The sequence below is a fragment of the Phyllostomus discolor genome, chromosome 5, assembly GCF_004126475.2.
Source record: "Phyllostomus discolor isolate MPI-MPIP mPhyDis1 chromosome 5, mPhyDis1.pri.v3, whole genome shotgun sequence".
Classification (NCBI taxonomy): Eukaryota; Metazoa; Chordata; class Mammalia; order Chiroptera; family Phyllostomidae; genus Phyllostomus; species Phyllostomus discolor.
Window position 1 is genome coordinate 159,861,253 of NC_040907.2, and position 24,358 is coordinate 159,885,610.

A 24,358-nucleotide genomic window follows, 5' to 3' on the forward strand; every position below is an offset into this window, starting at 1 on the left:
TTCCACATCCAGACCCAACCAAATCTTGGGTTCTCCTCTGAGAAACTATTCTACAGGAGGATTATCAAAGCAGCAAGACATGAAGAAGGAAAGTCATAAGTTCAGAGGCAACTGTCACTTCTCATTCGTTCATTCAAAATAAAGCCCTCGCTTCACAAGGCCCCGGGCCGCTTGCTGCAAGCCCAGGGAGACAGCAGGCAGTTTATGAGCTGGGGCAGAAGACTCCCCAGTGGTTCTGAAAGCGTGCTTTCAGTTATTTGTTTAGTTGCTAACAACCTCCAGCCAAGGACTTCACGTTTCTATCAAACAGTCTTCTGTGGGAAGAAGGCAGTCATGTCTGGGCTATTTCAACTCGGGGTGAAGAAAAGGACAAGACACGGGAACGGCTTCATTAGCGGCCAGTGCAGAATGGGATTACCAGCTGAGCACTCTCGGCTGGAGCTTGGCTTGCCCCTGCCTTCTCAACTGCCCTGACTCGGCGGAGGTGAGTTCTGCTGCAGCCCCAGTTCACTTACTTGTACTGAGCACCCGAGTCGATGAGGTACACCTCATCTAGCGACAAGGTCCTATTCGTCTCAGGGACCGGCCTAGGAGAGGTAATCAAACATGGATTATCCCGCACATGCTAAATCTGGAGGGAGGGTACACTTAATACTATTCTTATAATTTATGCAAGTCTGAAATTATATCAAGATACAAAGTTACCCAATAAATTCATTATTCCAACCAATATGAAACCCCTACTATTTAAAGACTCAGTCAACCTATCTCCCCAACTAAAGAGCTAAGAAAAGGAAGAACATGCTTTTTATACCTGTCTCCATCTGTGTATGAAACAAAATAGGCATTCGTCAGGTAATTGTAAAAGCTACAAAAATAATAATCAACAGACACAACGAGACCAAGCCAGAGTCTTGTAAACTAGGAAGAGAGCAGCCTGGAGTCACGTGTCTCTGTGTGTGGGGGCCCAGGCCCTGGCCTCAGCCTCCGGGTGCCTCCCTTAGTCCTGACCTGATCAGGTGCCTCCCCACTTGCTTCTCAGACCACCAGACCGGCAGGTGAGTGTCTCAATGTGGGAGAAAAACCACAAGGGACTTTTGCTGGGGAAAGGAGTGGATCATGATGCTCTTATGCCAGAGTTCTTTTTCCAAAGACTCTGGCATGAACAGGAGGTATTTTTAAAAAGTGACCTCATTTCCTGTGCCTTTTTCCACACAATATCGCTGCATCGGGAAATGCTACCAGGGATGACTGCAGCCCAAGGCCCCGCCCCGCAGCTGCGAGCGGTGCTCCTTCAGGTCCAGGCCCCCGCCCCCATCAGTCAGGCGTCAGCAGCCCCTCCAACCAGACGTGGAACCAGATCCAGAACCCTGCTCTCAGCAGCCTTCCAGCAGCCTCCAGTGAAGAAATGCCAAACGAGAAGCAAATGTCTCCTCCTTGCTGACATTTTTTTAATGTGTTAATTATCTGGAAATTCTAGGAGAGTGTCCAGCCAGGAAATTCATCACATAACTTAAACATAGACAGAAGCTGAAGGCCTTTTGACATTTTAATGTCGGAACAGAAGCATTACTGCGCGAGAACTGTGCAGTCACATTTGTGACTATCTCACACATGTGGCTTCAGAATTTGCCCCCTGGCTAAATATCTGAAAGCAGTGATCAAAAGCGGGTGGAAACCTGTGCTGGAGGACAGAACAGTGAGAAAGACCAAGTGCTCTCACTGACTGCACAGCACAGACAGGGAGCAAAGAACTCGAAATGCCAGATACAAGGCCCAGCCACCCGACTGGGCAAAGCCAAAGCTGGAGCCCCATGGCCAAGGCAGTCCGTCTCCCGTCATCTCCACAGGCAGAGCCGCCAGCCCTGAACCCAGCAGCACCCTTCCTGTCTCACAGTGCAGGGGTGCTCGGCCCCAGTCCCTGGGCTCATGTGGGACACCTGGTAACAATCCCCACAGGCTGGGGTGCCAGGCCTCAAGCCCGCAGGAAGGGAAGAGAAGGGGCAGATGATCTCCCTACCTATAACAGGTGTTCCACAATGTAGTGATTGATACATTGTTTAGTATGGAGTTTCTTAGAACTAGGGGCTCAAGAAAGCTGATGTTATCAGAAACACACACACTAAAAAATTCTAATCATTAAGATTCGAGGGCTATGACTACAGCTTCTGCAGCCTCAGGAAGGAGGGAGGAACAACCAGTTGACTACCCTGTGGAGGATGCCCATGCCACACATCTGAGCCTAAGAGGAGGCTCCCAAACACAGAGGCTGGGGGACGAGAGCAAATAAGACCTTACAGGTCTCAATTCCCACATCAGAACAGTGTCCGCAGACACGTGGCGGTGCGCACTGGGGCCCCTGCTAAATAACGCCCCTCCCCTGCTCCGGCTCCCGTGCAGACGCGGCAGCCCAGCCAGGCACGTGCTCCCCTGCAGGCCTTACGCGTAGTGAATGATGGCCCCGTTGGGCCCCGTGCTGGAAATCGTCGGGAAGCTCAGGTCCACAAAGTCAGCCTGTTGCCTGAAACACACAGACACGCAGAGCAGAGTGACTGGCAAGTCTGCTGAGAAGCAGGGCCCGCCCAGCCTCTCTGAGCTCATCGAGGAAACAGCACACGGTTCATGGGACCCCAGACAGACCCTTACCTGCGAAACTCCTCAGCTTTGTCAGCAGCGGAGATCTCTGTCACGCCACCTTTGGGCACCTAACAAGGAAGTTGCTTATAAATCACCTGGTGTGATGATTCATGTACCTCCTACTTATTGAAGAAGGTACCTTGAAAGCTTACTTTCCCCTTAGTTCCTAAGTCTCAACTGTCCCATGTACAGGACACATCTTATGTCTCATCCTAACGAGGAGGGAATTGCCAAAGGCTCTCACCAAAGCCATCTAAGGTGGAGGGCTTCTCGACCTATATTTCTACTCAACCATTTTAGACCTTGGTATTACATCCTGAAACCTCCCAAAACTTAATACGCCTAAGTTTAAAAATACAAAAGCACCCATCCCCTCCTAAGAAAGTCATCCTAAATAAATAATAAAGATAAATGCAACGATATTGTTACAGGGTTACTGAAAATAGCAAAAAAAAAAAATGTAAAAACAGGCTAAACATCTGAAAATAGGAGGACTTGGTAAATAAATCTGGCCACTGAATACAGTCTCTGTTTGGATCATTTCTTAAACACATTAAAGCACATGGAAAATGCTCACACTACGATACGAAGTAAATCCAATACACAAAACAGTCGTGTTCATGCACCGAGAGATGAGTAAAAATGATCTACACAGAAGAACAACAGCCAGAAAGAGTTACACTGGTGGCAATATGGGTGATATTTTTCAAATTTAAGCTACTTTTAAAGAGTTGTTTAGTTAGTTGTTTAAAAGGAACATGATATCATGTAACAACAGCACAAAGAATCACCATCCTGTCAACCCTAGGGAGTGAACTGGCAGGAAACTAATGGCTAAGAGTCTACGTAACACAGAAAGTTTAATGCCTTAAATTGATGTTCAAAATGTACAGAAAGATGTTTTTCTCTGAACACAATCAGTTTCCTTATAATATTATCATGAGAGGCATTTTTCCCCATAATGAAATTCCACCTAATTATAAGACAACTCCTTAACCCCAAAAGGATCCATTCTGTTAACAAATGTCTTCATCCTTGTTACTATTTTCCACAATTAAAGAATCTTTAAATACACACAGAAACATTTCCCAGAAAACAACTACTGAAAGAGAGCACTAAAATCAGACGAAGATCTGAGACACCATGGTCACCGGGGCACAGAAGGTGCCTCGGTCAGAACCACACGTATTCATCCCTGGACGATCTGTAGCCGCACATTAAACAAAGACTAACGCACCCACCTCTTTCTCCAGCCAGTTAAAGAGTTCACAGAGGGCGACAGCATCTTTTACCTGTGCAAACAATGGAGACGTTTTTTAAGTTACTGCTGCAATGCAGGCGAGCGCGTGCGGAGCCCAGCCCCGATGTGACACTGGAGGGCTGCGCCTTCCCGGCACAAACCATCAGCACCTGGGGCCACGGGCACCTCCTGGGACGAGCCTGCCACATCCCCCTCTCGGGGACAGGGCTCCTCTGCCGTTCAGCAGAGCAGGCATAGCGCGGCAGGGCCCGCCTCGGAGCGCACGCAGCTCCCTGGGAAGGCTCCCTTCTGTCCTCCCAGGGCCAGGAAAGACAGGCCACCATCAAAAGCCATCTCTGAGCCCCAGATCTTTCTAGACCCTCCGTGGGTCTCACTCCATGGGGTTTGAAACACAGCCTTGGCCTTTTAACAGGCTCCTCCTTCTTCACTTTCATCCTCATCACCACCACCATCCTCTATACTATCATCACCTCGTTTTGTCTTGTATGTTAGAGTCTGTAAAGATCTAGCCCATCAAGTGTATCTTATGTCATTAAACCTGGAAGGCTCAGAGAGGTTCCGACCTTGTGCCAAGCTCCAGGCCACAGAGCGGGTGAGGAGCTGGGCCTTCTGAGCCCCGCACGTCCCCCCTTCTGCACAGGCCGCTTTACTCACGTGAGCTCGCCGCATGCCCTCTGATTCGGCAGAATTCTTCACAGCTTTGGCAATGCAGATGGGTGTGTAAGGCATATAGCAGCGATGTCCCTAGGGGCGAAGGGCAACAGGATGGGAAATTGAGCCCAAGGCCAAGGTGATCACCTCTTCGCCCAGCATACCACATAAGACAAATCGTTTGAAGAGTTCCCACGCGGGGCCCAACCGAGCTGGCCGAACCGGGAGACCCAAAGACCTGCTTCTTTTGGTTGATGCCTCTGAGCCTAGCAAAAGGGGCTGGAGGTCACCAAAAAAAGATAAAGTACATCTAACGAGTATTTCTTTTCAATCTCCCAACCCCTTACGTCTCTGAGACTGTCTTCTGTCATCAGCAAGATGCTGCTTTTCGAGCCTCTGTAGCTGTGGTCAGAGTCCACCAAGGGCTCAGAGCTGGACCGAAACAACCCCTTCACTGCTGCCCAAAGGAGGCCTTCCCAGCGTCTGGGGACACATGTGACTAAGGAGGGGGGGTTCCGGCTCGTCCCCCCTCTCGCTCAGGGATCGCACCTCAATTACTAGTCACAGTCTGATCTTAAAGGGCCGGCAAAACCCTTCCCGACGGGAGAACGAGTTAGAGTCCAGCCTGTGTTACAGGGCGGCGGGACTCGGCAGCACCGTGCACTTGCACACAGCTTCTCAGACGGCCTCTGCTCCCCCCGCTCTCCGTACTCTCTCGCTCACACACACACCCTTCGTGAGACAGGGAGGGCAGGCAGGATCCCCACGTGAGCCCAAGAAGGAGAGCTCTGAGCAACTGACAGTCCCACCCTGTGACAGTCACAGGGGTGTGATGACACGCCAAGTCTAGAGGGCAAGGTCTGGGCTCTCCCCAGGTGGCCCACAACTTAACTGAGAAGAGGGACATCACTGGGCTTGTCAATGGCCACCTGGAAGCCAGACACCCAGGGCAGGACAGTCAAAATGGTGACATCTAAGTTGGCTTGGATTCCAGGCCCGCCCTGGGCCCCAGTTAAAATGCAGGGATGGGTATCACTCAGCAGAAGTTCAGTCAAGGGCAGAGCTACCACTACTATTCGACCTTGGACAAATCCCCAACTCCCCAAGCCTCTCTGGGCCTCAGATCTCCGTATCTACAAAATGCTGGGGGGTCGGGGATGAAGTCATGTTCCCCAAACTTCAAGCCGTCTCATACCACCTGCAGAGCTCCGACCCTAGATGCCGAACCCCTGGACTCTTATTTACTTAATGCTTTTCTTTAAACTATCTTTAAATCAACTTAGTTTATTAAACTCGACTTTATCTTAGGAAATGATTTGTATATCATGGTCTCATATGCTAGGTATATATTTTTTTCTAGTAAACACTAAAACACTTTTAAAACAGACACTTTGAAATAAACCAAAGTGTTAATGTACACCACCTAAAATCACCTCTCATGCCATACCCTGGGAAACACGGGCTCGATGGGCTCTAAGGGCCCTCAGACGCTCGAATGGCTCCAGCCCAGAGGGCTCACCCAGGGAGACGACGCCTCTGACCCAACAGCCACCTTGGGGATCTGCCTGACCAGCCCCTGCTTCAAAGACAAAGCTACGAGATGCCGGGACTGGGCGGGGAACAGCGGTTGGACTGTGGCAGGGTTTAGATGGGCTCCAGTGTGGCTACCAACCTTGGGGATGGCCTCGCTCACGGCATAGCTGGCCTTGTCGCTGACCCACACCTTCTCCTTCGGGGAGAGGCTGCTGCACAGGACCTTGAGCTCGCTCAGGATGGACTTATAGGGGAGCACCTGGATTCTGTATTCGGCTTCCAGGCTCAGGTCCAGAAGCAGGTGCTCCTTCACATTGGGGGCATCTATGCGGTCACCATCAATGAAGAGCCTGCAGAGGGGCCGCAGGTGAGGTGACAGAAAAAGGAGGGCTCATGAACGGGAGCACAGACCCACACGTACACCAGGCTCCACCCTCTGGCAATCCAAACCAAGCGGCTTTGCCCTGCTCCCCAGCCCCTTCCCAAATCCTGCTCTGCACACTGTACACTGTCCCTGTGTATACTGTCACCATCCACCCAACAATTTCCTGAGTCAGGATCTGGGCACTGCCCCCCTTGGTACCCCACCCCCTCTCCTTAAAATCTTTAGCCCAACAGCCTAAACGCTCACCAAATCTGTCCAGCTTTAGCCACCACCTGCCCAGTCAATGCCCTGGTTCAGGCCACTGCCATCTCTCAGCTGAATTAGTGCCACAGCCTCCAACCTGGTTTCCCTGCCTCCAGTCTTTCCCACCCATCCTGCTTTTCACAGCCACAATATTCTTCAGGATTTACAAGGCTGATCGATCATGCGGTTCCCTGTGAAAAACTCATTCAGTAGCTCCCCACTGTCCTCGGGGTAAAAGCCAAAGCTCCTGAGCATGGCTCCAGAGGCCTCCCTTTATGTAGCCTCTGCTCACCTCACACTCTGTGGTCCACCCACATGCACTGTGCTCTCTCCTGCCCAAGCCTCTGAAGCACCCTTCCCTATGCTTAGCCACCCTCCCTCCACTCACCTAGCCAACTCCCTCCCATGTACCCTAATCTCTGCTCCAGTATTGCTTTCCCCAAGAGTCTGCTCTGACCCCAAGTCTAGCTCAGGCCCCTCCCCTACACCTGTGCCCATCCCACTGACCAGCTGGTGCCCAGAATCCCCCGGGGAGACACTCATCTGCCCAACCCTCACCAGGGACCCTGTCTGTCTCCTTCAGCCCAGCAGCCCGTAGAGACCCTAGCACATAACAGACACTCAATACCTATGTTGCCTGAATGCAAAAAGCCACCTAACTGGCAGAGCAATGGCAGGAAGGCCACAGGCAACACGTTAAAAGATCAACTATGATTTGGGGAGGTGTGACTCAGGGGAGTCTTCCTGTGTCATTCGGACCTCGAAAATGACTGGGTTTATTTGCACTGTGAACCCAGGTTGTGTTAACTGAGCCATACACCCCTTGCTCTGGCCGTTAGAACACTTGGAGTCAAATGTGTGGCCTGAACGAGACTTTGCAGCGGGAATTTTGGGAACTAACCTCACTTGATTTTGCTTTGATGTCCCTGCCTAGCTATTCTTTTATCTCGAAGTACTGTAGAGACTTTCACAGATTTCAGTCACTTAGGATAAAGGCATGATGTACATAAATACCTACTGTTAACGAAGACAGGAAGGGAGAGAAAACGGAGGCAGGAGGGGAAGACCAGGAGAAAGGCGCGAATCAGCAGCACGTAAGGCAGTGGCCGGAGGCGGCTCCGACCAGAAAGGGGCACCCTGGGGCGGGAGCTGCCTGCCTCGGGGAAGGACTGCAGGTGTGGGGCAAACTCACATGATCGTCTCTAGTCCGATGATTGCGTAGGAGAAAAATACCGGATTGTGCTCCACATCTGATCCTCGGAGATTGAACAGCCCTGAAAAAGAAAAAAAACAAGAGTCCCTGTCACCTGCCCGACTTGAGATTTTAAGGGGTGGCTTGTAGGGCGGGTGAGAGCTTTGGCTGCTGGGGAAGAAGGCAGTGGCTTCTCTCAGAAAGGCAGGGCACCTCGTTTCCTGCGCACCTCTGAGCTGCAGTTGCTCACGGCCGCCAAATGATGGCACCAGAACTGTTTCCTGAGAGGCCACCTCACTGTCCCAAGGAGGGAACGAAGGAGTCATTAGTCAGAAAACACAAGAAATGCCCGCCGAACAAAGAGTTGAAATGGTCCGCCTGGTGGTGACCTGCCAGGCCCCGCTGTAGCAAAGCCTCTGGCACTCCCAAACAAAGGGGAAGGAGCCCAGCACTGCCTCCCTCCTGAGGCAAACAACCTAGGGCAGAAACACTGAGACCCACCAGGACCCAGGCCAACTGAGGCCCTCCCTCTGAGGGTCACTGGGCCCCGTGGAGGCGGAGCTTCCCGGCAAAGGAACAAAAGCAGTGAGTCAGAGGGGCCCCCAGCTGAAACCTGAGCCTGCAGCCCACCCGGGGGTGAGCAGGGCCGCTGGGCTGGGTGGAGGGCCCGCCTACAGCCAGCGTCAGGGGGTCTGGTGAGGTCACCGCCTGCCTGTCTGAGAAACCAGAGGGACCAGCCCCGAGCCCAGCTCCAGTTCCAGGGCTTCCGGCGACCCAGTGCTCTTCCTCCGAAGGATCAGACTGCCAGAAGGCAGTGGGGGGAAAGAGACTGCCTCTATTTTAAAATAATGGCTTCTCAAAGTAAAGTGGTGAGGCAACATTTTTTTTTTCTGCCTATCAGACAAAACTAGCATTAAAAAAAAAAAGACAGCGCCTGGCGCTGGCAAGGGTGTGGCAGAATGGGCCTACTCCTGGGCCCCTGTAACAACCTCTCTGCCAGGTAAATGGCGAGATAAAGCCCAACCAGGCAGGTACTCCCTTACCCGTAATAACACCGCTAAAAGCCGACCAGAAACAGGAAGAAAATGATCAGAAACTAAGACACAAATTCTGATGCACCAAGATTTTGATAGCAGTATCATAATAAAATCGTGGCAATACTGGAATTAACCAAAGGTCATCTAGGGGAAAGGTTAAGAACACTGTGGTATAACCATATGCCAGGATATCTAGTAATCAGTTAAAATCGTGCTTATACATGCTCAGAGTATATATTTTTTCTGGTAAGGTCATGTTCTCTTGATTCTTTTTTTTTAAGATTTTATTTATTTCTTTTTAGAGAGGGAAGGGAGGGAGGGAGAGAGAGAGGGAGAGAGAGGGAGAAAGAGGGAGACAGAGGGAGAGAGAGGGAGAGACATCAATGTGTGGTTGCTGGGGGCCGTGGCCTGCAACCCAGGCATGTGCCCTGACTGGGAATTGAACCTGTGACACTTTGGTTCGCAGCCCGCGCTCAATCCACTGAGCTACGCCAGCCAGGGCTGCTTAGAGTATATTGATACACTGAAAAACTCAAGCTGCAAGATTATATATGCACAGAATATTAAAAATGATTATCTCTGGGTAACGCAATTATTGGTAATTTTTTTCTTCTTTCTACTTCCTCTGCATTTTCAAGATCTTCCACAATGGCAGTGTGTTGTGTTTGGTGTTTTTGTTTTTGTTTTTAAGTAACCAAAGGGAGAAATTAGCTTTATATGTCATTTTCTCAGATGTTGAGGTTATTAAGTTAATTAGGGATGTAAGTCACTGATACACTTGACACAGTCTGGGGCTGGGGGCTAGAGAGGTAGGACACTATTTAGGGTCTCTTTCACTAGTGAGAAAACAAAAAGTTAAGGCAGAGCCTCTTCCCAGTTATCCTGGGTCAAATCGAGTCAGAAAACGGCAGACAGCACAGGAAGGCTCAACCTGATTCCTTCAGAGTTCTAGAAGATAACAGAAGGTACTGAGTAATTACTTGAGGGTAATTTAAGGTTTAAACTTTGAGAAACAGCTATTGTGTCGAAAAGCTTTGTAACAGACTCTCAGTTTCTAATTTTTCTGAGGTAGAAATATTTCTAGAACATTCTTACAGTAAAGAACTTAGGGAACCACAGGAAAAGTATATAAAGAAAACAATGTCTCCAATGACCCCACTTGTACACCTGCAGAGAGACATGAATGTTGACGGGCACACAATGTACAGAGAAAACGTCCTTCCCTGTAGGTGTCACAATCGGGAAGAGACTGGCCAGAGGCGGACATCACCCCTGAGTTAATTCACACCAGCCCTGGCTGAAACACTCGGGCCCAGGCCCCCTCCCCCTCCCCCACTCCCTGTAATCCTTTCTCTACCCTACTTGGCATGCACATGACCATTTGGTGACACAAGTCTCTTCAGTATTCCCTGGCCACGCAGAAAAGCTGAGTGGCATGAGAACATGGATTCCCAGAGAACCAAAGGAGAGATTAGGTAACACGCCCAAACAGTGAAACCAGAGCACTCACATGCAATCTCATCCAGGGCAGTGACCACAAACCACACGACGTTCCTCTCAGACATTTTCATCCGGAGGTCCGCAACCTTGTCCTTCCAGGAGATGCCTGCAAAAACAAGCACGCTCGCAACCTCAGCCCTGGTTCTGAGGACCCGCGTCCCAAACATTCTCCACCAGCACCACACCCCAGGGAATGTGTTGTGTGAGCAGAGAGGAAACCTGGAATCAAGCCGTGTACAAGAGGTGTGACTGTCCAAGCCAGTCAGTTGACTGTCGAGAGGCCTGGCTACCTCACCAGCAAAATAAATTCATTTGTTCAACAAACGTCTGTGGAGCATCTAGACTTCCCAGGCACAGACATCTGCCAGGCACTGTGCTGGTCACTGCTGTTACAGCTCTGAGCTACACCCAATCCCTGCCCTCACGGGGCTTACAAATCTCTAAGGAAAGGCAGGCATTGAACCCAGCCATTAGTTATACTGTTGTACAGAAGTCCATGCAACAGAGGAGGCACAGGGAGCTCTGCAAACATACTACCAGGCAGAGAGAGCTGATCCAGTCTCAGAGGTCGGGGGAGTATCACCCACCACTTCACATTCCTGGAGCAGCCAGACTTGCCTTCCAGTCCTAAGATCACAGGAATTCCCCGAAACCTGACCCACTGTGACTCTCATTTCCAAATCGCACTCGCCCTGTCAGAGCCAGCCAGGGCCTCCCCGCTGCTACCCAGGATGACATTGAGGCCCTAGAGGAGCTCACCCCGCCACCACCACCGTCACCTGCCATCAAGCAGCACTTGTAACTCTGGCTGCAGCCAACTGTGAACAGGGAAGACATCTGTCCTATTCACCCAGCACCTCGCAGTGTCCTGCTCTCACATGCTTGCTGAACAGAAGTCTTACCAGCGGCATTTGCTCCCCCCTCTCCTATGAGCAATAGGTCAGAACCTCTACTGCAGTTTTGTTTTTTTTTAATTTCAAAACATGCAGATGGAAAATGTGCAGCTGACCTGGGCCACTCATTGGACCCATCCCCCACCCCCTACCCCCACCTCCGCATGGGCAATACCCTTGGTGAGGGTGTCACAAGGAGAGTGAGCTGGGGCTGCCCCCACAACCAAAAGCTGCTTTGAAGCTCCACACAGGAATGCTATTTAAAACTTGGCTGAGAGTCCGGGCTGCAATGCTTTCTTCCCAGGACCCCTCTGGGCAATCTGCCTGCATTCCAGACATCCCCCATCCACCTCTCCTCTCCTCTTTCTACACCCAGGCTCCCTCCCCTGCAGCCCCACCTCCCAGGCCTTCCTCTCTGCACCCCTCACTGTCCTATAAACTCGTATCTTCATCTCCCACAAACTGTTCACAGACCCTGCTCCTCACCCACCACGATCACACAGGCCAAAGAAACCTACCCATACCCAAAAGCCTCTAAAGCAGAAGGTACACGAGGGCAGGGGGCTTAGGAAGGTAAGCCTCCAAATGCCAGCAGAAGAAAAGGAAATGGCACCCAGAAGCCTCTAGGCTCCTTTACCAATATCAGACACGTTAACGGGCAGCCAGCCGCTGCATGGTTAAAAATATATGTATTTTAGCAGCACCCAAAGTCTGCCCAGAAAAGCTCTACAAGAGTAAACTACTCTGGATAAGTGGTAAGTAGGTGGCAACGGTGGAAATAAATAAAGCTCCTGCTTTCACCAAATGCCCCACTGTACCAGGGTGGGGCAAAACCTTCCACCAGCTCAAGCTTAACTTTGATTCAGAGGACTGAGACGGAGACAATGGTGGCATGTGGAGGGGACCACGGCTGGAGGCCCTGTTGAGCACAGCTGTGGTTCTGACCTGTGTAATCCAGACCCAGAGTGAGGAGGGGCTTGCACGGGCGCTCAGGACGGTCTGTCCAGATCTTGTCCACAAGGTTCTCCTTGACAGGAAGAAGGTGGTGACCAGCACTTCTCAGAACCTTGGCCATCTTCTTCCAGTAATCTGAGGAGAAACACACACGGCCCAGCTGTGAACTGAATGTCCGTAACAGGCCACAGGGCTCTGGGCGCCTGGCAGCTTCTGAAAGGTGATCCTTCCGTGGCCCTGCGCTGGATGTGCGGGGTGAGAGCCTATAAAAGGGCACCTTCACCACCGATGGCCTTCCCCTGCCTCTATCTCCTCACCTTGACCTCTACTGTGAGACCAAGTCACAGTGAGCCTACAAAACGTTACACAACCCACAAGCAAACAAGGAAGGTGAAGAGGTACCTAGAACCCACTTCCTCACCCAAGATGGAAGGGCCCAAGCTCACTCACCTGTGGAAATAATCAGTGGATCCACGCCAACCCTGGATCCTTCAGGAAGTACACTCACCAGCCAGTCTTCCTGAGTGGGCGTGTCCTTCAGACCTACAGAGGGAAGAACCGATAAGAAACAATTCGCCATGCGCCCAAGCTCACTGTCCTACCACAAGGATGCAATTTGCCAACAGCAGAACAGCAAGGTCGTTATTAAGCATCTTCTTAAAGTAGATTGGCAGCATGTGGAAAATCTGACCCTCCCTCACCTCTGGAAGGCTGCAAGAAGTCTAAGATGGTAGGTAAAGAAAGCATAAGGGTGAGAAAGAAGAAAAGTGGGATTTTCACTGGTAAAAATGGCACCCCAGGACTCACTGCATCATAGGTGCACTGTGTCATCGCAAAGATCAACTCATCGCCTTCGGTCCCTTGCATGGTGATATGGTCAAGGCTGGGAGCTGGGAGCTTCCCTTACATCCCACATGAGGTAAGGGGAACACGTGCCACAGGGCCCCCCCCACCATCGTCGGGAGGGGCAGCATCAAAGAGCGGAGACCCTAGCCCCACAAACAGACCCAATAAGGGGGCTGAACACAAGTCTCGGCAGCAAAACAATCTTTCCAGAGATTTCGAGAGAGACACATAGGAACTGCCACCTTGAACATGGTTCCTGAGCTTCCCAGCTCCCGAGAGAAAACAGCCCTTTCTGTCTTCAAGACACCAGTCATGGGATATTAAATAAGCTTCAAGAAAGGAAATGGAGTCATTTTTGATATCCCAGTTTTTCTTTAATGAAAGCCATCTATGTTTGGGATGTATACTTTTTTAATTATATTTTTATGAAACAATTAACATCTTGGTAAAATATATGCACATTTAGAGTGCAAGTTCACATATTCTAAAACAGTACTTATCTTTACTGTTTTCCCTACTGAGAACCAATAACCTCATAACCACAGAAAGGAAGTTCAAAGGTTTAAAAGGCAATGAGCTCATGAATCTCAGTTCTACAAAAACTGCCTGGAAGCTGGCACTGAGGTGTTATTTTGCTATTTGAGTCTTTCCTATTTTTTTTTCAAACAGCTAAACAAGCCAGTTACTAATGAAATTTCTTCAGTGCCCTCGTATAACTTTCACAGGATAAAGTCCTGTCATCTCCTAGCAGACAGGTATTTGGCAAAGGCCCAGGGATGAATCACTCACTGACCAAACCCACCGGCATCTCCCGACACCGGAGACACGGCTGAGGAAAGGCAGGCGTAGGGGAGAGGCATCTCAGAGGAGCAACCAGAGGGGGCTTGGAAGGAACGAGGACTCACTCCCCGGGGCCGCCACACACCTACTTTAAGGAGCAGGCAGACAGTATGGCTCCTCTGACCCTTTGACCCCCAAAGTGCTAACAGAGCCGACAGCTGGAGTTCCGGGCCCCAAAGGGAGATGCCCAGGCCACAGGGGCACACTAAGGGACCCCCAGGGGTGCAAACAGAATTTCTATTTGTGGTTATTTTTCTAAAAAGTAAAGCAATTAATCTTTGCTCATACATGAAATACGGACGGACACTAGCACATACATACAACATACAAACAAATGTGCATATGTGTTAAGGATGCATGAGCCACCACAAAGGCATACGATTAAAAGTGCACAGGGCTAGAGGCCTGTCCACTCATCACAGTCCCACAGCCACAGATGCCTGCGTGTGTGCGAAGGGGCGGGGGCAGGTGGAGAGAATAACCTCAGCAATAAACCCACTGCCAGGACAATGTTCCTAAGGGCTCCCTAGGATAAACCCCACACACGCGCGCGCACGCATATGGACAGCGTGGACCCCCTGCCCGCGCACATGACCGTGCACGCACGCAGACCCTCAGCAGGCTAGCTGCTCCGACCCTGGTGTCATCTCAAGTCAACTCAGTGTCCACAGCCTCTGTTCCCCGAACTGTGAGTCTGGTGACAACCCGCTTTCCTCTTCACTTTCCACAACAAACAAGAAATATCAGGTGTTTCCTCGCCTTCTCTTCCTCACTCGGCCCTGGTAGCTCCTTTGCCCTCCTTATCTCTCCCAAGTTCAAAATCCAGGAGAAAGACACCTTTGTACAACCACTAAAACCATGTTCCTAAGGGCTGTTTTAGTGACAAGGAAAACCACACACAGCACAAAATTAAATGAAAAATCAGAGTACACATGCACACTTAGTATTGGATAAACACTGAACTCAATGCTTTCTGTGTACTATTTCTTTAATTCTCACCATTTTATGTGGTACTCACTATTATTTTTATCCCATTTTACAGATGAGGAAACTGAAGCACTGAAAGTGGAGTAACTTGTCTAAGAAAGTTCCAGACCCACGCCCCTGCCCTGTGTTCTTCCCCACAGCTCAGCTGCCAGAAGCGAGTTCAGGATCCTCCGGGGCAGAGGTTCCTAGCCTCTGCTGTCAACAGCCCCTGACCTCTACCTTACTCTGAATCATGAGGCAGCCAAGGACAGACAAGAGGCCCCAGGTGCATGAGTCAAGTGCACGGTGAGCTATGCAGTCTGCAGCAAATCAGCTGTCCTCTCTGGCCCTCAGTTCCCGGTCACTAAAATGAGAATCCTGAAACAGAACCTTCCACTACTGAACGCTCAATGGTATGTGTATACCAGAATGCTATTTTCTTGGTTTTCCTTGTGCCGTGAACTAGACTGTATCCCCTCAAAACGCATACAGTGATGCTCTAGCCCCCAGTGTGACTGTACGTGGAGACGGGGTTCAGGAGGTAATTAAGGCTACATGAAGTCATACGGGTGGAGCTCTAATCCAACAGGACTGGTGGCCTTCTAAGAGGAAGAGGAAAAAGAGATCCGGCCGTGTAAGGACACAGTGAGAAGTCTGCAAGCCAGAAAGAGAGCTCTCACCAGACTCTGACCACGCCGGCACCCTGATCTTAGACTTCCAGCTTCCAGGCGAAACAAATTTCTGTTGTTGAAGCCACCCAGTCTGTGGCATTTTGTATGGCAGCCCAAACAGGCTACAAAGTGCCCACGACCCCATAAGAGGGCTGAGAGCCAAGAGACCTGAGGAGCTCTAGGGTCCCTTCCTGGAGCTGGCCAGCTAAGGCTGGGATGGGCCTCCCTCTACACACCCATCCTCATGAGCGTCCAGTTGTTGTCCATCTGCTTGGCAGCCTGCAGAAAGTAGCGCCCGTCAGTCCACATGGCCGCGTGCTCTTCTGTGATGATGGCTGTGCCTACAGCAAGGGGACAAAGAAATGAGCAAGGTTTCTGACCACCACCCGAGAGCTGCACAAACTGACCACAGACGGACAAACAGCATGCGAGCACCAGCTCCTGCGAGGAGGCCCGGCCACCCACCGTACTCTGAGTGGGGCAGACGGGCCTCGGACTCCAGGGCAGCCCCTGGGCCAAAGAAGACACAGCCACCGAGCACCAGCTGTGGGCCAAGCTCTCAAGAAAACAGTCCCGAGGCAGCCCAGGCTGACTGGACACTGGTCCCTGCACGGAAAGGCCCCAACCTATGCAGCATGCGTCATGGCCAGGAGAATGGGGGCCTGTGGATCTCCAGCCCAAATGGCTTCATGATCAACAAGAGAGAGGTGGAAACGGTTCCCGGGCAGTGATCAGCACGATCTGCTCCACCGGACACCCCAAAGGACTGTGTCACCTCTCCCAAGAAAGACCCTGTGCGTGTTCCTGATGACCCAGCGGGAGTGTGTGCCTTCCACTTCTACCAGCCTCAGTTCCCACAGGCCTGGCAGAACTTTGGGCTTTTGGCAGAAGTGTCCGCCAAAACCGATCCTAAGTGCCAACCAACACAAGCACTTACATCAAAGGAAGCAGGAGGCTAACTGAGGAGAGAGGGGCTCTCGCCAAATCTAGCTAGCGTAAGGGATGTGAATCTCAAGTGGGAAACACGCCCTGAGTCTCAAGTACCCAGCAGCTCTGGGAAAAGTGAGGGCAGGGCCCCAGGGTAGCTAAACATAATAAACATTACTTAAGGCGAAAGTGACAAGTCAGAAATCAAAAGCCAACCACCTGGAGAATTAAGCAGGACCAGTAAGCTAAGGTGGGGGTGCTGGGAGATACTAGGGTCCTATTAATTATCTGCAGTGCTAGTTGCACAGGTACATTCAGTTTAATTGACAATTTTCCGTATTTATGTTATATCCAATAGAAAGTTCAAAAACGCTTCTTAGGTAAAAATTTTGTAAAACTTTAAAAGCACAGGCATAGAGAATAGGGTCACGACAAGGGGGCTGCAGGGAGCGGGAGGATGCTGGAAACGCACACTTTTCTGCAGGGGCTCCACGGGGAACGTCTGGTTTGCATTTTCTTTTTGGTGCTATATCACAGGCTGAAACGCGTTCCAGTTATTTTTGGGAGGCGAACAAAAGTACAGAAAGAACAGAGAGAGAATTTAGCCACTCACCCGCAGAGCCGTCGAATCCAGAGATGAAGGCCCGCCGACAGTCGCACGGAGCGATGTACTCACTCTGGAAAACAAGAAGGACAAGGAACTGGACCCCGAGCAGCCCCATACTGGGGCCGGCACGCTCAGCCCCGTGCTAGGCCCAGCAGAGCATACAAAGGCCGGCAAATCCTTGGCACCTGCCTTCAGGGAACAGACAGTCTAGCCTAAAAGGCTAGACATTAAAAAAAAATTAGCTCATAGCGCATAAGACCCTAATTAATTAAGGGCTGAAGGACCTTTTCCCACTAGCCTCTATTTCCTCCTCTGGAGAACAAAAGCAAGTCAAGAGAAAGAGATCCAAACTGCGCTTTCCTCACGGAGATCTTACCCAAATAACAAACCCATAGCCTTTCCTCTTCCTTCCCACTGACATTTAGGCATCTGTTATGTTTCTGAAAAGTAAGGCTGAATGTCTGTTGTAAGTGCCAATAATTCTGCAACTTGAATCTCTTTAGGTTCTAGCTTGTTTCTGAGTTTCCTGTCGGTGTCCCTTCCTAAGGCAGCATCACCGACCGCTCCCACGCAGACAGACCCTGTCCCCTCCTGTTAGGAAAGAGAGGGAACACTTCCACCAATCCAGGAGGCTTCAGCAAAATAAAACGTCCTGTCCAGGTCCAGGTCCTTCCCAGACAATAACCCCCCAGCCTCTGGATGGGAGGGAGTTAGGGACCAAAGAAAGTGAGAGGTTCTCATTCCTGGGGAGAGGGTACGGGGCCACACAGTACGCAGCCTCCAGTAATAGTCAATGGGGCAGGTAAGTTAACTTGCCTGACACCATGCAGCTAGTAAGCAGCAGAGGCAGAATTTGAACCTGGGCTGTCAGCTCCAGAGCCCAGACTCTGACACCTCATGCCATGCTGCCCCCATGTGGCACATTATCTCATCCTCATGACGACTCTCCAGGGTAAGACCAACATCAAATGAGAAAAGGGAGGTTCAAAGACAGAATCTTTAAGTAACTTGCCCAAGGCCAGGCCAACGGCAGGGCCAGGATCTGCTTGAGACCAGAGCGGCTGCTCCTTCTCCTGTTAGTAGGTTTCCCTGAGCTGAAGTAGCTGGCAGGGTTAAGAACACTTAGGACAGAAAACGGGGCTTCTGGCTGGACCCCGAGGTGGTCTACATGATGTAGGGGGGGAAAGGTGTCCATGTTTTGCTCCTGCTGCGTGGGTGAGAGCTTCTCTTTTAACCAAGGCAGCCACAGTCACTTCCTCAAACCAGCCGCAAGACCACTGCCCTTGACGAAGATGCTAGAAAAGCCAGCGGGAGAAAGGAGCTCTGGGCCACACCTGCCCTCCGCCAACCCAGCTACATGGTCTGCAACAAGTCTCATCGCCTCTCCCAGCCTCAGTTCCTCACTTTGAAAAGCATCATTTCAGATTGCAAAACGCAACAGCAGGTACACGCTTTATCCCCAAAACATAAAGTAACATGTCAGAGATGGCACTACGGACATAGAAAGAAACGGCGGTCGACAGTATCAACTGTAGAATCCTCGTTTGTTTCACTAACCCAGTAATCATGGTGCAAGATGAAAAAAAAAGGGCAAAAATGGGTGGAGAGAGGGGTCTCAGCCTTCACCTAGGACTACTATGAGGGACAGTGACTTAGTGTTTACAACAACTCACCAGAAACGTAAGAGTGCTGCATACATGCAGTGGAAGGAATATTGTTCATTTCTGCTTCCTGAGTGGTGAAAAAGCATCTAAGAGGCTGGAAAACTAAGTTAACAAAAATAACCCTTACACTAAACATCACAGTGCAGCAAGACACCGAGAGGAGGTTCCCCTGGCTTGGGGCTCTCCCGCCTGTGACACGCAGTGAGGACACTGACAAAGGTCTGGCAGAGAAGGGACTGCTGATGTTGGCCCGGCGGGACTCTTCCACGCAGGGACACAGTTCTGGAGGAATGGCCCCGGCCAATCTGGGCAAGGCTCTGAGCACGGACAAGGCACCCACAGGGGTCACCCAGAGGTACTCACTCATCAGCAAAGGCAGGAGGAAGGTTTCTCTAAAGGAAGGGGATATGTTAACAAGAGGTGGAAATGCTGGGTTTCGGATCGAGATGAGGTCTGGGGCGAGAACGTCCAGACATGACCTAAGTGGTCGACACACCAGAAAGACATCGCTTACCGAAGCTGTCACCTCCACACCAACAGGCTAAACAGAGGCCAGGCAAGTGCTGGGCCCAGGCCTCCTACTCTTCTCCCACCCAGGAAGCTGTCAAAGCCTGGGAACATTCTCCCTTGAGAGCAGCAAAGGGTCTAAAATAAGCCAAAGTCATAGCATGCAAGGAAAAGGGCACAGAAGCACAGCTGCTGGCTTCTCCAAAGGCCATCCAATTCTCTCCATCTCGAATGCCAGCACTCAGTCCAAGGCTCCACCATCTCCACCTGCACCACCGTCCTTACAAGCCACTGTGCACACACACTCAGAGTGAGCTTTGCAAAATGCTGAGCCTTTTAGACTTCATGCCTACGCAACCGCAAGATAATAAATTTGTGATGCTGTAATTCACTAAGTCTGTGGTAATCTGTTACAGCAGCAATAGGAAACTAATACTTTCCAAGGATGTCAAACTCATTATCACTGGCGGCCACATCCACCTCATGGTTCCTTCAAAGGGCCGAATGTAATTTTAGGACTGTGTAAATATAACTACTCCTTAACTAGGGGCAAGGAGCTCGGTGCTGCCACCAGGTAGAAACAAGGTACCGGGCCAGATAAAACAAGGTGGAGGGCAGGATTTGGCCCGCAGGCCTTGTGTTTGCCCCCTGTGCCTTATCCAATAAGAAAAAGACCAGAAGGGATTATAACTAGAGCTTCAAACTCAAATGCCTTAGAGTTTCAGCAGGTAAACTAAACTACCCATATTTTGCCGTGTTCAGTGCTTATTTCTTTGCCCAAATTTTTGAGGGAAAAATAAGGATGTGCATTATATATGGGTAGTACTAATTCCATATTTATATAAATGTTTTTAATTCTTTTTTCAAAAGATTTTATTTATTTTCTTCTTTAGAGAGGGGAAAGGAGGGAGAAAGAGAGGGAGAGAAACATCAATGTGTGGTTGCCTCTCACACACCCTGCAATGGGGACCTGGCCCACAACCCAGGCATGTGCCCTGACTGGGAATTGAACTGCAATCCTTTGGGGTTTGCAGGACAGCGCTCAATCCACTGAGCCACCAGCCAGGGTTAATTCTTTTATTTTTTTAATTGTTGTTCAATTACAGTTGCCCCCACTTTCCCCCCATTACTATCCCCTGCCCTGCCCACCCCCTCCCACACTGAATACCCACTGTCCTTGCCCATGGGTCCTTTATACTTGTTCCCTGACTTCACCCTGCTCCTTCTTTTATTTATGCTTATGCATTAAAAGTGTAACTCTAGAAAGCAATAATGATATCCGTATGCAAAATAATACCCAGAATATGATAAGCGGTTTTGTTTCTAAATAGAAATAAATAAATAATTGAATTTAAAAATTTAAACAAAATACTTTTTTCCTGAAATTCTGGGCCAAAATCATTAGTGTGCAGTATATGCAGGAACCCGTTATATACAACAAAATACAGCAGTGACACAGCTCCGACTCAGCTCCGAGTCCTGCCGTGCAGGAACGCAGGCCACACGTTGCCAACCGTCAATATCTCAGGAGAAGATAAAGACATGTGTATTCATGAGAGATCATCCAATTTTTAAATTTTGGCATCTAATTCAAACAACAGAAATATTCAATAATACACAGCCCAAGAAAGCGCATCTATAAACTGCAGGGGAGGAGGGGCGGGCCGCGAGCCTCAGCCATCTCTCAAACTCCAGCCTAAACGCACTGGGTTCCACAAAGCTCTCGGACTCGTCCGGTCTGCAGCAGTCGTCCACAGCTCTGAGTTCTACAGGACCATCCACGGGGGCATCTACCCACACGCTGCCCTGAGTGATGATAACGCTTCCTATTCACCTGATCTCACACTGAGCGACTGTTTTTGTCTTCCCAGATGAAAAAGGTCCTCAAAGGGAAACATTCTGCCGATGTGAAAGAGGTGAAACAAACAAACAAACAAAAAAAACACAGCAGAAGTACTAAAAGCCATCAAAATTGACAAGTTCAAAACTGTTGAGCAGTGGAAAACATCCCAATAGGTTATTGCATCAAATGGAAAGTACTTTGAAGGTCACTGAAGTTTAACCATGTAAGAACACATACACAATTTTTTATAAATAAATTCCAGAGGTTTTTGGGTCCCCCCTCATAATAGCAAGGTTTACTACATACCTACTAGTTGCCAAAAACTATATTCATTTCCTCTAATTCTAATCCCCAAAACAGCTCTGGAAGGTATCACCCTCCCCTTTTATAGATTTTTAAAAAATCAAAGTTCAGAGAAATAAACTATTTCTCCAAGGAACCATCACCCCAAGGGGCAGCGCAGAGATCTGAGCTCAGGCCTGACCTGCAAAAGCCCCTGCCCCGCGGCCGAGCAGCCTCCATACTGTGTGCAGACTGCGCACCTGGGCTACACAACGGGACTATAGACTCTGAGCAAACGAAGGACATGCCTGCGCCGCTGCATCTGACTCCGCCTTCGTCAACCATGTTCAGGTGCCTCCCACACCTAGGAGTCACCTGTGTCCACACCTGGCTCCCCGACTCAGGAGCTGGGTAAACCTTGGGCTCAACCTCATTTGCTAATGATAAAAGTGCCCTCGTTGGAGGGTTGAGGGGTCACATAAAGCAATCAGCACATGCTAAGCACTTTTAACTACTCACTAGACTCTACAGGAAATATAATAAAGTATCTTCTTGGAGTAGACAATCTGGCCAGCAAAATAAGGTAGATTTGCATGAAATATTAGCCTAATAAATAGCCACATGAACCATGCTGGATATGCAACATGGTATTTGCTATAGTTTCAAGGACGCGCAGATCTTCTGTAAATCCACAGGCTGAGATCAGAGATTTGACGAGGGCCACTATGGACAGCTGAGGAGAAGCAGAAAACCATCCAGGGAAAGGGAAAGATGCGAGAAGGCCCAGAAGGCAGAAGAGAGAGAGAGACAGACAGAGAGAGAGAGAGAGAGAGCACGAGCGCGACCCTATTAGCCTGACTGCTGGCGCAGAAAGTTTAAGGGAGTGGCAGCCGAGAATCCTGGAAAGGGAGGCTAAAGACAATGGTCAAGAACCTCAAATATCGCACTTTTTTCATTGCTTTTAGAGAGAGAGGAAGGGAGAGAGAGAAACATCAATGTGAGACCAACCTCCATTGGTTGCCTCCCGTACATTCCAGGACCAGGGATCAGACTCACCCAGAACCAAGGATAAAACCTGCAACCCAGGTAAGTGCCCTGACCGGGAATCAAACCCACAACCTTCCACTTATAGGACAATGCTCCTATGATCACCACAGGACTGGCCAGGGCGATCAGAGCTGTTTTAAGAAAAGTCAACAGTGCCACATGCAGATGGAAGGGATAAACAAGGCTGATAGCTGAGTGGTGAGGTAAGGTTACTAAAGTTATTAGGGCCCAAGCTGGGGTGCACCTTTGCCCCTCCCCAGCCCTTCACCCTTGTAAGCCAGGACTCTGACATAGTGCCTCAGACATACTAGGTTCTGAAACCAAATGAGCAGACGGCTGTGTGTCCACAGGAAGTCCCACAGGTTGGACTGTGAATGGAGACAAGGGCTACCTGTCCCCAGAGACTAAGGTAACTTCCAGTCTTTGGCACTTCCTTCTCTCTTAAATGAAACCAACTCAAGATACGTGGGGAAAACAGCTGTCAATGATGCCTACCCTTTCCTTAGTGTACAGTTGCTAAAACAGGCTTTCCATCCAGGACTTCATTTCCCAGGCCCCCTTGCATTGGGGTGGTCACATGACTAGTTCTCACCAATGAAATGTGGGTGGAAATGATGTCCGGGTCAGGGCAGGACAAATGGATGTGTCTTCACCGCACTCCCTCCCCTTTCACAAGCTAGAAACGTGGTGTCGCAGGATGGAACGAGCCTAGAACCCTAAATCACTCTTCTTCCTGGTGGAAGAAAGTCACCTACCAATGCGGAACACACTCTAGACTGTTACATGAACAAGAAACGAGGCTCCAAAGAACCACAAGGCTTCAAGATGTATCACCACACCTCGCATTACTCTGGTTAACAGAGTGGATACAATCACTCTGGGATAAAAATCACCACCCTCACCCCAGGAGAAAGTCTGTTTAAGAAACACAAAACAAAACAGGAAGCCGACTCCAGGAGGAATGAGAATAGGATCCAAAGAGTTTAGGAAAATCTGATTCATGTCTTCCCGAAGGAGGAACCATAAACAGAGTCAAAAACTTAGTTGGCGGGGTCACTCCTGACAGAATGTGAACCTTTGACAAAGTTGATCCCAAGGGGGGGACAGGGGGCCTTACAGACGGGGAAGATGAAGAATTCGGATTTCTAAAAGAAGTCCTATTGTCTTGAACCTGATGGTGCAGGTTCAGCCCCAACCAACACCTGTCCTGGTTTGGGGCCAACGGTGTCCACAAATCTCAATGAGGTTTGACTTAGATGGTCCATGAAAGCACCCAGGTTACCGGACAGAATGGACGACTCCCCACTGTGGAAGTCCCCCTGTGCCCACACTCATTAACACCACAAGCCCTGTTCAGAGTGGACAAGGGAAAAGCCCCACAGCTGCACAGAAGCGGGACCCCTGCCCTGCCAAGTCCTTGCGTAATCAGGCGTCTGGGGTACGCTTTCTCTCTCGCACAGAACAGTGTGTGGGTGCCTGTATTTGTCTTTTGGAAAGTACACAAAAGACAGAATTCAAGGTTCCCCTTCATTCTCCAATACCCGCCCTTCCCCACCCGGAGGAGAAATTCCATCGCCCTGAATCTAGCCTGAAATGAAACAATTAGGAACAAGAGCCACAAAGAACAGCAACCTCTCTTTTACTGAAGAGGCTGATGCGGCAGGTCACACCAAGCCAACCTGTCCTCCTTGTCCTCACGGTCCAGGCAGGGACGCAGAAAGCCACTGAACAGTCTCCCCAGCTGTGCCCCACCTCCCACAGAAACCGAAACAAGGGACTCAGGGCTCCTCGTTCATTCCTGTGGACGGCACCAGAAATGCTCGGGCTCCAAACTTCCCAACGCCCTCAGCCATCTGCCCGCACGGTCCACAC

General features: G+C 50.1%; 1 protein-coding gene across 3 annotated transcripts in view; it reads right to left on the bottom strand.

Moving 5' to 3' along the window:
- Window positions 1-24,358, bottom strand: part of XPNPEP1 (X-prolyl aminopeptidase 1) — a 53,616-nt gene that overhangs the window by 10,082 nt on the left and 19,176 nt on the right. For all 3 annotated transcript variants that reach the window (XM_028513162.2, XM_036027271.1, XM_028513166.2), the window contains 12 exons: window positions 17,150-17,213; window positions 15,846-15,950; window positions 12,737-12,829; window positions 12,278-12,421; window positions 10,450-10,545; window positions 7,903-7,984; window positions 6,222-6,432; window positions 4,553-4,642; window positions 3,879-3,929; window positions 2,647-2,705; window positions 2,444-2,521; window positions 516-587 (listed from right to left, as the gene is read on the bottom strand). In XM_028513162.2, the coding sequence (XP_028368963.1) occupies window positions 516-587; window positions 2,444-2,521; window positions 2,647-2,705; window positions 3,879-3,929; window positions 4,553-4,642; window positions 6,222-6,432; window positions 7,903-7,984; window positions 10,450-10,545; window positions 12,278-12,421; window positions 12,737-12,829; window positions 15,846-15,950; window positions 17,150-17,213 (1,145 nt within the window). The remainder of the gene's footprint in view (window positions 1-515; window positions 588-2,443; window positions 2,522-2,646; window positions 2,706-3,878; window positions 3,930-4,552; window positions 4,643-6,221; window positions 6,433-7,902; window positions 7,985-10,449; window positions 10,546-12,277; window positions 12,422-12,736; window positions 12,830-15,845; window positions 15,951-17,149; window positions 17,214-24,358) is intronic.